Source organism: Anarrhichthys ocellatus, unplaced genomic scaffold (genome assembly GCF_004355925.1).
Source record: "Anarrhichthys ocellatus isolate YVR2014 unplaced genomic scaffold, GSC_Weel_1.0 scaffold60, whole genome shotgun sequence".
NCBI classification, from domain to species: domain Eukaryota; kingdom Metazoa; phylum Chordata; class Actinopteri; order Perciformes; family Anarhichadidae; genus Anarrhichthys; species Anarrhichthys ocellatus.
The window spans coordinates 1,300,041-1,315,917 of NW_022280090.1; the positions used below are offsets into that span (position 1 = coordinate 1,300,041).

The window sequence follows — 15,877 nt, forward strand, 5'->3', positions numbered from 1 at the left end:
TTCAAAGTAGGTTTGTATGAGGTACATATCCATAGTCAGTGTTCTGCAGAAGATGGCAGTCACAACGACACTAGTTTGGAGAATCAGACAGGAGAACCGACACTGGAGAACAGTAATGTACTGCTGTTGACGGGGGCAGCAGCTAACTAAAAGAATGACGGAAGCTGTTATCTATGCGCTCTCTCTTCAAGGCCACAGATACCTTTGACAAAAACAGTAATTTTACCTCGCAGAATACAGGAGTTTCTGGTCTACTGCTGCATCGATTGGTAAGTGGTGACTTTGTGTGACTTTTTTTAATCTGAACTAACACTTTAAAAATACCAAACTAACCAACCGATCGCAGCGGAGGCGGACCGACAACTTTCGTGATCTGCGAGGTGAACCAATGAGCCAATGAGTCTCGTGGCTCTGTTCTCCGCGAAATATTCTGAATGTAGCACACACTTATACTGATATCGATTATTTTAGATGTCTTTCTTTGAGGTGGCAAAAATAAGTTTCGTTGATGCCCCGTTCCCAGCAGTACATTACTTTGCTACCGTGCCAATTAATACTCCTGTCTCCTCCTCCAAACTGGGGGCATCCCGACCACCTACTGTTGTCAGTGATACACGGACTGTGGATAAGTATCTCATACAACTCCACTTTAAAACATCCAAAACATCCCTTTTTTTCCTAGTATTCTGCAAGCTTCCACAAGAGCAAGATATTTTTAAACTTGACAAAAAGCAAGATAACTGGAGGCTCAGAGTGTCAAATCTATTGGTAAAAAGAAAAAATAGAAACAGAACTACTAAGGCACTCACTGTTTTCTTCTCGCGCTTGGCTGGTGGAGGTTGCTGTGGTGTAGGCACTATGATGGGGGGTGAGGGGGGATACACACTCTGTCCTGGGTAGTAGGGCGGACCAGCTGTGGGGACGGGAGCAGGAACAGAGGGTGAGACAGGCGGGTGGTACCTGAGGGGATCTGGATGAAAAAGGGCGTAAAAAGGAAAAACAAAAGAGTGGAAAACAGGAATTAGTTCAACACCGTTGCACCCGAGGCTGATTGGTTGTGTCTAATTGTGGTGAAATTGGATTTTAAAAGTGACATTGTACTCGATGTGCGTTTTTGTTGTGTTAATGACTCACGATATGGGGCAGGGTACTCCCCTGGACCTGGACCAGGATAGAAGGTGCCAGTCCCTGGAGGCTGCACAGAGTACTGTTGAGGAGGTCCCACGTAGGGCGTACTGTGGCGATACTGCAAGGAAAGACAGAGAGAGACCGCTCAACACATCATCAGATACTGTGCAAACGTCATGCAAAAACTGCATACTTTTGCAATCACTGGTGATACTTTTTTTCTTTTACGTTTAGATTTAATTTTAAGGGATTTGAATCATCGTCCTGTGAGATTTTGGATACGCCCTTTTTTCAAATTCTGCCATGACCAGTGTTATGAACTGTATTTCTAGTAGTAAGTCAAATCTAAATCAGTGCCAGCTGAGACCAGAGTGTTATCTCTGTAGTCAACAGCACAAAAACAAAATAATTGCAGGTGATCTACAGCAGCAACAATATTTTTGCATAATTCCTGCCTGAGACAAAGGGAGATGCTAATGTTCAGAATCTGTGTTTGTTATGATGAATGCTTTTACATATCTAATGTACAGTCATAACTATACCTGGCATTGAGGTATGGACAGGTGTGGAGCCATGCGTAATAGAGCCTCTGGTATGTTAAAGGAATTTTGGGAAAAACCCTTTTTGTTTTTTTGGTTTCTTGCCAAGAGTGAGATGAGAAGCTTGATACTACTCTCACACCAGTCTGGTAAATGTAAGGCAGCCAGTACAGCCAGCAGCTGGTTAGCTTAGCACAAACACTGGAGACAGGGGGAAACGGCTAGCCTTGCTCCGTCCAGAAGGAAACAGAATCTGCCTCCAGGCGCTTCTGCAGCTCACTGAACACATCATATCCAAGTTGTTAAATTTGTACAATCCAATTTTTACAATGCAATAACTTTCTGGAAAGACAGATAAGAAAGGAAGATACCAGGCAATTGACTGCAGCTTCATATTTAACAAACAGACATGAGAGTGACTTGCATCAATCTTCTTATCGAACTTCTGGCAAAAAAAAAAAAAAAATGAATAAATGCATTTCTCAAAATGCTGCACTACTCCTTTAAATCAGCTCACTCTCACCAGTACCAGCTGCAGCCAAAGAACATTGTCTCAGTATTCGATTAACTACGAGAAAAATTATCAAAACTGCAGAAGCAAATGTGACATCAAGATAAAGTATAATCCTAATGTTCATTATAACACGTCAAAATAAGAGACATGCTTCATGCTAATTTCTGGGAGCCAGTTGAGTGCGTCACCTGTGGGATGTAGTACTGTGCAGCCTGTGGGGAAGGGAAAGGCATGGGCGCCATGGCCATCATGATGGGTTGGTTAGTGGGGTACACGGCCGCCGTGGGAGCCTGTGATCCCGGCCGTATGGAGGCTGTGTTCGTGGGGATGGTAGGCCGCGCAGTCTGCATCTGAGTCCTCTGGAAAAACTGAGGGCAACACGTGAGAGAAACGCAGAGAACACGACAAAATACATTAAAGTAGCATCCCAGAGGCCACATGCTGCCACGCTTTATCTAAAATACAAGCAGAGAGAACAGCCTTTCAGATGTCTTCGCCATTTGGCCTGCACATTTCTCACAGTGAGACAGTCCGAGTACTTATCAGCAGCTTTAGAAAAAAGAAAAGAAAAGAGGCCAAGCAGCAGGACTTACTCTGAACTCTCACTCAGACCGAGGGAAGACATGCATTACCATTTAATGCCTCTATAATCAACCCACACATCAATTACTATATTATTACTTTAACTGGAAAGCATTCTATGAATCAGATGAATGACATCTGCAAAGCAGGTAGCCCCACTCTCCATTTAGACACTTGGGTCTTAATATTTCCTCCGACAATCATCTTATCAATTAAACAGAAGCTTTAAAAGCATGATTCATTCATATTGAGATAGATTTAGTAAAAAGTAGTCTGTAGTCATAGTGCTACAGAGTGAACGGTCTCAAGTCTTCCAGACATTTGTGTTTGTTTTGTTAATAATCTCTAATTCAAGTTTTTATCCCTTTACTTGTTCTCTGTGTTTCCGTTAATGAGGATTTGATCACTATATCTATGTTATTTTAAATGATAAATATAACGCTGGTATGGTTGAGACTTTCTAGAGACATTTCTTTTCCCTGAATGAAACCGGATGCCGTTTGTTACAGACGGACATGGAAGGAGATCAACTCAAATACAGCGTTCTACACAGAGGTATCCCACAGCCACACACACACTGGCGGTTGAAGGGTTTTCCCTGGGGGACATTGGGTTTTTTAATGTCTTTTTTTCCTATGGTTGGATCAGCAACAAAGGACTTCACCCGACCTTATTGGCAGATACCGGCCTGAATACGGTTTCCTGCAGAAAACTTAAAGGGGAATAGCGTGTGTACATTTAATTAATTCTTGTTTTTTTTCTCTCTCTTTGTTTTATTCTGGCCAGTCTCTTTCTAAACGGTAAACATGCTGCACCAGACTAACAGCTGTAGCAAATAAAATAAAGAAGCTGAATGGCTTCAAATACCTCTCTTTGTGCCCGAGCAGCTTGGCCAACTTTGCAGTTGTACCGACTGTGAGGCACACGGCTCTCTTCACCGGGCAGCAATATGGCCTCTCTTTCTTGTGCGTCACACAGCACAGAAAACTTAAAAAATAAACTCATAAAGACTGAAGCTACAATGGCTTCTTACACAGCACATGTCCCAATCAGCTTAAAGTTGAATATTGGATGGGCTTTGTGCTTGGACGGGCCTGAAGAGAGACCACTACCAACAGCTGGGACCGAGCTCAAGCTGGGAATACCCAACCACGGTTACATTGTGAAGGAGAGCAGAATAAACAATGGTGTAAAACCGTCTAAAAATACCCAGGAGGGAAATCACCTTTAACAGAATAAATCATTGTAAATAGCCCTGTGGAAATCTGGGAAACGACCAGGAAACTGTTCATTCCCAGCTACCCAAATAAAAAAAATGATACGAACACATTTCCAACAGGTAAGAGACACTTACGAATCGCATGGATATAAAAAGGAAATACACTTATCTTAGGGAACAATAAAAGAGACTCTTTCATTCCGCATGCAGTTTGGAAATTGTGCAAGCTAATTAAAGATGAATAATGAATGGAGCAAAAACGGCGACATTATGAAGTGGAAAGTGAAGTAATGATCCTCTACGGGATGAAAGAGGAAAGGAATAAATGATGATAAAAGACCTCTCTACTCGGCATTCAGTGCGGTGGAGATGAGGGGGTGCACAGGGTTAAAAGTGGAGGAGGGGGGGTGGGATCATTTAGGGATGATCCTCATCATGCCATGCAGGTCTGCAGAGAGACTTGTGAAACAGAGGTTAATGTTACCTGGATGGGCCTGAATCCTCCCTTGAGTAGTGAAAGCAGGAAAGAGAGAAAAAGCCAATGGGAGACTGTACTGGTGACACTCAATACAAAAACAAAGCCGGCAATCATTCACCCACACACATTAAGGCACAAAACCACCCAATTATTCCCATCCACCTGACACTGTAACTGATCCTGAGACACTTTCATCGGCAAAAATAACTTGTGCGCTAGAAAGCACCTTCAGAAAGATATGGTTTATCCTTGAGAGGGTGGAAAAACAGCTCACAGTGAAAATGTCACATCAGCCTTTGACTTGTGCATCACCAGGCCATAACATGAACAGTTGCACACATACATATATATACCCGCAGGCACATCCTCTCTCACTTTACTTCCACGGGTTGATTCCTTTCTCAAAATCTGTGTGCCAGCCTACCACAGTCTGCTTTTGCCAATTTGGCATTTTCGGAGGAGAGGAGACGGCTAGCGGCCCGAGATGGCACCCACCCATCACTCAAAGTGGCCACACCTTTAATTATGTATACATTTAAGCCTCGATATAATTTAAATGGGTGAGTTACATAAAAATTCACCCCCCGTGTAGTTGTAATGAAGGAGAACCTATAGAGACTAAAACCCTATTTTGTGAAAGGCTGTAAACACGTTTGTTCCTGCTCTAAAGTTGGGCGTTTTAACATGCGGGTCTATGGAGCCTCAAGTGGCCATTTAAGGAACTGCAGTCTTTGGCCGCTCGCTTGAGTCCAACCTAAAGGAAACACTCGAGGCTAAAACTAAGAGAGTCATCTACACTCTGAACAGCTCTCTGGATTGTACAACAACAGTCGTTTGTTTTAGTGTAATTTCCACTTGTTCTGACCTTCTGGTTCACACAATAACACAAACAAAAGCATTGAAATCTCCCAAAAGTCAGTTACGTGGAGGGAAAAAAAATGAAATAATGATGGTGCTTGTGATGGGCCAAATGAATTCATGTTCTGATCCCTATGTACCCTTTACTGTGCATCGAGTGTGTTTCGGGGGGACAATGGCTGTGTTCACCATTGATATAAAAGGCCACTGTTCGGCTTCATCTGCTTCCCGACTCAACTTCCGTGGTGGCACAAGAGATCCCAGCGCCACTTTGTGACAGCCAGAGAATGCACTTTGTATGTGTGTTTGTACACACCAACGTGGGGCGAACACATCCGACACACTTTGACACCACACTATTAATAGTCTGTTAAAAATGTGTCCACACAGAAGCGTCCAGAAGGTGAGGATGTGGAATGCCGAGAATCAACAGAAAAAACGATAACAGCGATTCACATCGGTTGAATGTCGGCACTCAGACATGTCTGAGAATGTTAGCGTCCACAAGGTAACTCACCAACAGCACCACAAACACTGCGCTGTCTGCCAGACAGGAACACATTAACATGCTCTTCATAATCTAATGACATTGGCCCACAGAGTGTCAGCTGCCTAACAGGACACAGAGTGTAATTTACACCAGTGTCTCCCCCCCACACACACACACACACACACACACACACACCGACTACTGTCTGTAGTAGACACATGAAACAATCAGCATCTTTAAGCAATACTTTACCCCCAAAATGACCATTTGTGTTTTAATTACTTACCCCGCGTTACCTTTTTCTCGCATGCCTGAACGAAGAATATAAAAACTGAGAAAATTCTTGATGAAGTAAAACCTAAACCAAAGTTAAATTAAAGAATTCAAGGTAACACAGGGCGAGTAATTGATATACAAATGGTGATTTTTGGGGTGAAGTATTTCTTTAAGACTAATTCGTGCAGCTGTTTGTGTCCATCTTGAATTAGACGACACAATTCTCACCCAAACAATAATAAAAACAGCCAATCTAATTACAGTACCTCGGTGTAATTACGGGGCACAAATGAGAGCATGGTCTCATGAGGGTCTTGTCACTGAAACAAGTCTGAGATTTAGCACAGCAATAACAGCGTCTCTATTTCTGTTGTCAGGAATGAAGCAATCTGCAATGGAGCCAAATAGCCTTGAACACTGATTGCAATGATGTCTCTACTACCTCGGTCAACTTTAACAGTGCCCTACAAATACAAGAATGTTAACTTTCCACTGTCAAAACACTTTTGACTGAATGACTCAGGAAAGCGACAACTGACATTCACCCCCAATATCCTGGGGTGAAAATATATGAACTGTGAGGAGAATCGCAGTCATTAACATCCTGAGCTAGAAACCAAGGACACCCACAAGCTTCATGAACCCTAACCCCGATGAAGACTATTAAACACAAATTAAATTCTAGGAATAAACTCAGATCAATCCAACCGTAAAAATAAACATGAATAGTGCAGGAAGCGGCTCTGTGCACCTGGCTGGATATCTTGATTACAGCACAATCCCATGATAATTAAAACCTCTTGTACTCTATCCAAAGACACATGAAGGCTTTCATATCGGAGAGCTTTCTTTTTTTTTTTTTTTTTTTTTTTTTTAAAGGAACAGCAGACGTCCCACAAACAGCCCTTTGCCAGCAGGTACCAGCAAAAAAACGGCTTTGATGAGGATGATGCAAGAGAGGGAGCAGGAGGGGCCTTCAGCAGGGGTAAATACCTGATGGTGGGTTGGTCGAGGGCCCGTAGCAAACTGGTGGGGGAGGGAGGAGAGGTCCAGCAAGGAGATTGAAGCATTGATGGCAAAGCGGAAGGGGGGGGGGGGGGGGGAGAGAAAGAGCATAAGAGAGACACAGAGATAAGATGAGGGATGAGGGCAGATGCTTGAAAATATAGTACAAAACCACAGAGCAACAAAGCTTTGAGGACACATGGCACATGGTGCAGCTGTCAGACCCGAGCTAATTTCGCTTTATGTACCACTCACTTCTAAATTGTCAAACACAGAAAGGATTGTAATGCTGTGAAGCATACTGTGGTGGGACCAAATTAATTTCAAGTTTCTTATTTGGCAAACCTGCAACTGGAACCACACAGAAAACAAGACGCATGAATGTGTGTGTGTGTGTGTAGACACTGACCGAGGTCTGACAGCCTTGCTCTGCTGAGGGGGGGCTGGGCAGGAGCCAGGCAGGATTAATAAGTAATGCTTACTGGGAAGAGTGTGTGTGTACAGAGAATGCTGGCAAATTACATGTAATATTTGGACATTTCTTACTAGGCTTGTTGTGGAGGGAGTTTTTCACAAAAGAAAAGGTGTTGGCGATCTTTACGCAGCTTTCCTTAGGCTACACTAACACAACACTGTAAGATACAGCAGCTTGAATTGACAATTAAAACAAAAAAAGACAATTTAAACGGACGTAAGAGAACACTGACACGGGGAGCGACCTTCTAACTTTAATGCTTCTACTACTCCTAGACTCATGAGGGCGCTTTAAAAAGGAGACAAGGAAGGAGACCTCATTGAAAAAAAATAAGCTAAACTGCTTCACTGCCGTGAGCAGATCGAGATCGGTCAACATTTCTGGAGCCACTTGTGACTTCATAACACCAGGACCCTGCATCACCGACAGGCACAGTGAACCACAAACTGTTTGGCCACTCGGAGGCGGGCGTGCAGTAAATCCACGAGCAGAGGGACACTCACCGGGCGACTTTGTGGCTGTGCATTCATTGGCTGTGTCTGGGGAGAATACACGAGAGGGGCGGAAACAGCATTTTGTCCAGGGTTGTATGGAGACTGTCGAAAGACAAAAAAAGGAAAGACGGAGAGAGAGAGGGAAAGGGTTCATTATATACAGAACAGGGACTGTGCAGAAATCAGCTGCTGGTCATTTCATTGAGACGTTTCACTGACCAGCTGTAACCCCAACAATACAGCAGCAACACCAACGTACGGCGGTGATGGTTTACGTTTGCGTCTATAGAACGCTGGTGAGAGACCAGAGCTTTAGGGTGAGGCAGCGGGCCAGTAACGGTAAAGTGGAACGACTAGATTCCTCGCAAGCATGCTCGCATACTTTCAAAGAAGCGGAGTCACGCATTCAACACGCTTGTAGGCGGAGAGCAGCAAGGCGATCGGAGACGACAGTATCCCAGCAGCAGTGTCACTGTCTGACAGTGAATTAGTGATCAACCGATTGGATTGGCCTTTTCTATCTCCAACCCATGTGTATGAATCTCACAACAGATATGGACGGAGAAGGAAGTCCCTATAAAAATGAACCCTTACCTGACCCCCACCATCTCTAATCCTAATCAATTAAATAAACCCAAGCCAATCACGGGTTTGCGTTCACACCCACTTTCCCTGTTATTGTATTCCCAATCCCAATTAATCATTTGCCACTTTGCATTTTTACAGAGCTTAAAAACATGTCTTGCAATGTTCTGAAATGTTACTCTGATGGTGTTAACCTGCAGGCTAATAGATCTGGCTCCAATATGTTAAAACAGACCTACCCATTCTGACTAATCACATAAAAATCGTAGCCTCGTGGTGAAATAGCCCGTCATGACTGATTCCTGTGGCGTTGTTTTACTAATGCGTAGGACATAATGGAGTGTTCCTCCCACAGTGACACAACCTTTTGCAGCTGTACAATGTAGCTGACAAACCACAGTGAGGGTTGGCTCGTACATCCAAACATTCCTCAATCCTTGTGGTGAGTACCACAACCCCACGGCAAGAAGGTTCTGCGTTTAAACCCATGTTCTCCCATTGTTCATACGGGTTCCCTCCATTCCTCCCGTAGTCTTAAGGCAAACAGGTCACAGAAACGTGTTTGTGTATATATGCATTCGGCCCAGGACATACTGTTTATTGCTATTTGGACACATGCATGCAGGGCGTGCCCTCTGCAGACCCTCAACAGGAGCATACAGTGTCTATTAGAATTTTACTTAGTTTTAACCATATGTTCATCTGAATTTCATCACAAACAATGCAATCATGCACACATGGAGTACTGCTGTGTAAAAGTAGTGTAGAAGAAATGAGACAAACAGGGAAATGATGAAAGTAAAAAGCAGATGTAAGAAAAGTAAATAATACAGGTTAGGGGTCGGCCCAATGGGCAGAATTATTGTCCTACATGACAACGGGTAAGTATTCAAATTCATTCTTATGTTCGTCAAAATGATCTATTTTTACCTAGAGCAAAAATCTAAACATTTAGAAAAAAAAAAAAATGTGTTCAAAATCTGGCAATGTGACAAATGTTGGTACAAAAAAAAGAACGTCATATTTCGTCATGATGAAATTCTACTGAGAAATGATGAATTCTAGTGTTTAATTGCCGCCCAGCCCAAACACAGGTCACCCAAAGCATGCAGACACAATGGACAGATGAAGCATGAAGATGCAGAGAGGTTGACGGCGGACACAGTGATGAACTCACCCCTCCGCCTGCCTCCCAGCCCTTAGGGTAGCGATATTGGGAAGCTGTGGGTAGTGATACCTGAGAGAGTGCTGGGGAGTGGGCATGACCGGGTGGGGTGCCCGCCAAGCTAGGGTGTCCCTTTGTGATGTCGTGAGCAGTGTACGGAGGGCCAGCATGCCTGGGTACCTGTAGCACATGAAACAAGAAGGTTAGACACAAAAAAGGGACATTATGTCAGACATTATGGGTGGGTGGGTGGGTCAACCCACCCACCCACCCACCCACACACACACACAATAAGTCCTCCCTCCTGCTGAGGAAATTAAGCTACAAGCTCAAGGATTAGCCCCGGTAAATGTGCGCAGAGGCGAAGACCTGTGCTGTGGATGGGTGTTGAAGCCTGCAGGGGTTGGCTAAGACTGGCTCTGGCCCCTTCTGCAAGCCGCTGTGCAGGAAATACTGGGCCTCATGTTGCAAAAACTGGGTCAAGTAATCACATTACAACCCCGCTCGCCTGTGATAACAGAGTGCATCTGATACAATAGATACGAGCGAGAGCATGCTAAACTATCCTTGTCAATATGGGAAAGCGAAAGGGGCTCAGGTTAGGCACAAGGCGTGCGAGCGGTATCGGGGGGGGGGGGGAAATTTGACTCAGCCTTTGGTGTCAGAATGGGCCTTGGCTGCTGCAGCTGTGGGCTGGCACAACTGCAGGTGCTGCTTGTTGCTGCAGCAAGCCCGACACTCCAGGGAATGAGACCGGATACTGCAGAAATAAGCAGGAGGCACGGACACTGAGACGGACTGGAAAAACGGGGAAACCCACCTTTTTATTTTTTTTATCTCGACACACCCTGGCCGTGAAAGCTTTCCCAGCTCCAATGCTAACATCCCATTGTGACATTATATTCAAATCCACAGGTACTACAGGCAACATTCTGTACAGCCTCTATAGCACCAACCCCGTCTGCTTCTCTCCATCTTCTGTGTATGGCCCACTTCCCTTAGATGACCTGGGATAAACCAACTAAGCTAGCCGCTGTTGCCAGGGGAGGAGCCTGCTCTGCTCCACGCGAGTGACTGATTCTGAGGACATACAAAGTGATGGAATGGGGGAGGGGAGGCAAGCGGCTGTACATGAGGGGAAGGGAGGAGAAGAGTGCACAAGCCCTCTGCATCCACTGCAGAGAACAAGCGTTTCACGCCATGGGCACGGTTTATCTCCACCAGTGTCCTCATGGTTGCAGCCTAATGCCTTAAGACGAACTTCCAGAGCTAGAAAAATCGCATAAAACCTGCGGTGTTTCCGGTACCTTTGTGTTACAGCGGATAAATAAGCGTGCAGCTGAATAGACCGTCTTCACGCTTCTGTACACATATATATACATACATACATACATACATACACATATATATATACACACACACACACACACACATATATATACACACACACACACACATATATATACATATACACAGCATTTTTTTTTTTTTTTTTAAATCACTGAAAAGCATCGTATATGTGGTGTCAAATAATCAAAGTGGCAAATCTACGGTATACCACAACGCTCGTAAGAGCCAGAGATTGTGAAAATAAAAAGCACCATGGGGCTAACAAACACACACAAGCCAATATGTTTCCACATATGACCACCACGAAGCCTCATTGTATCTGTTGTGTCAGCTCAGTGCATTTCGTGTGAAAAAATAAAAATCAATACAATATGATGTGAAGAGGGGAATCAATATTCCTATCTTCTAATTTCTGAACTGAACATTTAATAGTGGGATAGCCACTAACCAGTATCTTACAGAGTCCTCTAACAAATCACTGCCCTCCAGATAATTGCACATTTGGCTTATCAGAGAAGACAAGAATGGTGTGGCAGAGCACCGAGGGTCTGCGAGCAGCTCAGCGTGGATGGTTGTATGGCATGATGCCCTCAAAAGGAAGGGAGGATGCCATTTCGGGTTTGTGTTTCTCTTTAGGGTGATACAGTATGAGTGGCTGGTCACTGACTAGACAATAAATGTCTCCCAGAGTTCAGAAGGACAGCATATCAAACTAAATTTGGGATTTCTCTTTCCCTTTTTTTTTTTTCTGCGGCCAAATCTAATAGTCTTCCTGAAGCCCCTCACTAAATCGTGTGCATATTATCGTGAAAAAGATCTGATACAGGAAATGTTAATTAGCTCCTGAAGGAGACCGTGAATGGCAAAAATCCCCCGAGGTGACAAAGATAACAGCATTATGTCTTCACAAGCATGCCTTCTTATTTACGGAATAAAAATACAAAAACACACACAAAGGATCACAGTGCCTGTAAAAGCTTCTCAACCTCTTGCAGAGATTTGTTTGATTTAAAATAAATACATATATCTTTATATATAAAAATACCTATATAAAAATATAAAGGAGGGCTGAGTAGTTTTATAGGCACTGACATCTAGCATGGCACCAAACCGCTATGACATTTAAACTCAACACACATTCAGTTGCCAGTTCATCAGGTACACGTGAAGGGGTTTACACTTTAAACGAATGCAATGAATCCTACCTTCATAAAGGTTACAATGTTCTTAGGAGGAAACTGGTGCGCATCTCCTGCACTGAACTTCAGTTGGCTCTGCCTCAAAAAAACAGCAATGTCTGTGGCACTCTGTGGTGAGGTCAGAAACAGCAAAAGAATCACCTCATATGTTGATGGATTTTCGTGGGTGGCATGAAGCCTACAGCATGATTGTAAAGGTTGTGATGTTCTGTGAGAGGAAGTTTCCATTATTTTGTCCAGCGTATTTATAGCAGACTCAACATCAGAAACACATCAGATGCAATGCAGTTCAAACAGGTGGAAGAATTACCATGAAGTCAAATCAACACCTCTATTAAAACAGTTCTAACAAAGACTAAACATGGCAACCTTTATGAAGGTGTTGCACAAGACTGCAGTAGTTTGAGCCAGGTCAGGTGGACCTAATAATCTGGCAACTCTGTGTATGTATTATTTGTTTTCGTACAGTCGTGGATAAAGTGCTTGTAGATTACATCCAGTTGGTATTCTAGATCTGTGTGTGCAGTCTGTATCTGAAGTGTGTATTCTCTGCACATGCATTGCAGCATACAGGTGAATGTGTTTTGAGAGAGGGGACTCACGCTGTAGACTGCAGCCACTCCGGGTTGTGTGGGGAAGATTCGGTCGTCCAGTGTCGGCTGAACCCGGGGGATTCTGGAGAGAGCTGCGTTAAGGAGAAACTCTGAAGAGAGCCGGGGGATACCAAAATCCAGTTTCATGCTGGCTCATCGGGTAACATTCCCGTCATGTTGAATGTATTCATGTAAGAGACGGCGTTAAGCAGGGCTGGACGATAACGCAATAGGATGATTTATTGTCTTTCAGTGGAATCGTGATGAAGTCGTACGTCGAGACATGGCGATACACAATTAAATTGTTAATTTAATGAAAAAATAATTTATTTGTCATGTATTTAAAGTCTAAATATTGCTGACCAAACCCTATGAAGAGACGTGATCTAGTGTGTGTGGAAGTTACCCGCTCAGCAAACACGCTGCAGAGATAACTTCACTCTACGCTTCTATGTTTTTATGCTGATTCGGATCCACAGAGCTTTCCTGATGGCTCTGTAGTTTGATTTCAAGGATCCCTCCCCCTCCTCCATAACCACCCCGCTCAAAATGCCCCATCTCTGAGAGTACACTGTGTACCTTCCCCATTTTCCCAAGTGTTAAAGGGAAAATCTGAAATGGATTTCTGGACCACTCCGGGCAAAGGGGACAGCCAGAGCAGGAGATTAAGACAACTGTAGAGGAATAGACAAAGCTATGAACTTCATATATTTGTTATAATAAAAGGTAGAATAACAGGTCAAAGAAAAAAACCTCCGGGCATTAGTCATGCTCTGTTTGAACAGAAACCAGAACAGGAGAGAACTGTCTTTAGGGCTTCTGAAACATGAAATAACGAGCCTCACGAGACATCACTTAGATGTTGGAGGAGAAAGAAGAGGGAATGTGTACGAGCCACACAGAAGAGGGAAGCCCTGTGGTTAGTAACCTGCTCAGTCAGTTGTCTGTGACAGACGGCCTCACACTCACACACGGTCACATGGTTTAAGGGAAACCGAACGTCTGGCTTTCTTCCTTTCACACAAATCACGCCTCCCCCCCCCCCCCGAGGGAAGGGTTGTGTTAGAGAAGAAGTAGGATGTCAATGTCTTGTCCGACCGTGACGTATATCAAAAGTGTGGTTTACAACGGCCACACTCAAAAAGCCAGCTGTCAGAGAGTCTCTCCAGGAAGGAATTCATGGTGTTGCATACGGGTTTTCAGATTTAAAAAAAAAAGTGGCACAAATAGTTGTGTAACAAATGAAAAAAAAAAAAAGTTGAGCTGAGAGAGAAGTTTAAAGCCAGCGTACTGTTTAACCTCCGGACAGCCGGCCGAGCAGGCCGGTAAGTGGGCGTGAATGTCACATCGCAGGTTTCGGAAAGTTACAGGAATGGTCAAGACGCAACATCGGAAAGGTGGGGGGGCTATCCAACCATCCGGCAAGCTGCTCTGACTGAGCAAACTGGCCCTTTAAGCCAGTTCACCCTGCTCCTGCCTGCAGGGGCCATCGTCTCTCCTGGCCCCCTGCCAGCTCGGCTACTAGGAACCGACAACACAAGAGGCAGAGAGCGAGATGAGAGAATAATCGTTTAAAAAGAGGGCCGCGATTCAAAAAGCAGAAGCACAGCAGGAAACGGATTCTGTTTTATTGCCAGGGCATTTTGGAAAAACAACCCCCCCCCCCCCCACACACACACACACTAGGAGTAATTAGAGGCTCAGTCTCTTCACAACTGACACGACAGTATAGGTGAGGAGGAGCATAATAGTACTGTGGGCCACACAGCATATATAATCTTTATGTTTCGTTTTGATGTGCCATGAGTGCCAGACAGGAGACATCTGGGTCTGAAGAAAAAATAATAATAAATCCACTGAAAGTTTTCAGTGATTCCCAGATTACCTTTCCTGATCCGAAAGGCTCTGAAGTTATGTGGAACATCCACTGTCACAAAGCACAGAGTAGCAGGCGAGAAAAGGAGTCGTAATAATCACTTGCGAATGCTTCCTGGTCCACCTGAAGGTCAGGGCAGGAACAGCAAACGCAGAAGTGATCAGGGAAGTTGAGACACGTAAATGTTGCAGGGATTTTGGCAGAACTGATCTTGGTATTGTAACAACAATAGATGATTTTAAATGGCTAAAAGCCAGTGGGCAGATCTCTGTTATCTCAGAAGGAAAACACCTGCAATCACAGCAGAATGTTGTTACGCCACTAACTACACATAACGTTTGAACACTTGTGTCGGGCCTTTAGATGGAATATCACATTGTGTTGAGGGGGGAAACTGAAACGGCAATACTGAACATCAAATCTACTCTAATGAAAACCAGATCCAGTGTGGTTTCCCCTCTGGACAACTTGCAAAGTAATTCTGTTTCTGTCCATAAAAAGGTGTTTGTGTCAGATAAGCTTTTTCAAGATTTCCCTTTGAATATCAATGGACGTCCATTCATGCTGGCAATGTGACGCACTTTCACCGCTTACTTAAAGTTTCTCTGCTGCTGTTGGTAGAAACACTCCAATGTGGGTGGCCCGGTAACCAGATGGATGCAGAAAACGGACACCTTTCAGTCAAGCTCTTCTACATGTTTCAGGCACAACCATGAAAGTGGCTGACCGCGCTAATTACATATCAGTCATTAGTTTGATTTCCATTAATTTTCTGCTTGAGGGGCGACGGCGAGCACAATGTCAACTTAAAAGACTTACAACAGGGACACTGCTTCAGGGAATAGGAGCACCAGCGTGGCCGAGTAATTACCTGCGACGTCTAATTGGACAAAAATGACACCGATGGTGAGATTGGCATTTGACCCTCACTGCCACCGAGAAGAAACGCAGTGTTCAGATGAGGGAACTTCACCTGAAGGACACCAGCTAGTCACACTCAAAGTTCATTTGAAGACATGTCCACAAAATGCCTCACATTTCAAAAAGGGCT

The 15,877-nt window shown here is 44.2% G+C and overlaps 1 protein-coding gene across 9 annotated transcripts in view; it reads right to left on the reverse strand.

Moving 5' to 3' along the window:
• Positions 1-15,877, reverse strand: part of eif4g3a (eukaryotic translation initiation factor 4 gamma, 3a) — a 44,781-nt gene that overhangs the window by 22,878 nt on the left and 6,026 nt on the right. For 6 of the 9 annotated variants that reach the window (XM_031871783.1, XM_031871787.1, XM_031871789.1 and 3 more), the window contains exons 2-10: positions 12,960-13,032; positions 12,364-12,465; positions 9,821-9,988; positions 8,068-8,160; positions 7,078-7,110; positions 4,467-4,487; positions 2,370-2,549; positions 1,135-1,246; positions 810-970 (exon numbers count right to left, since the gene is read on the reverse strand). In XM_031871783.1, coding sequence (XP_031727643.1) covers positions 810-970; positions 1,135-1,246; positions 2,370-2,549; positions 4,467-4,487; positions 7,078-7,110; positions 8,068-8,160; positions 9,821-9,988; positions 12,364-12,465; positions 12,960-13,032 — 943 coding nt within the window. The remainder of the gene's footprint in view (positions 1-809; positions 971-1,134; positions 1,247-2,369; positions 2,550-4,466; positions 4,488-7,077; positions 7,111-8,067; positions 8,161-9,820; positions 9,989-12,363; positions 12,466-12,959; positions 13,033-15,877) is intronic. The other 3 variants (XM_031871790.1, XM_031871788.1, XM_031871784.1) reach the window with 2 other exon arrangements.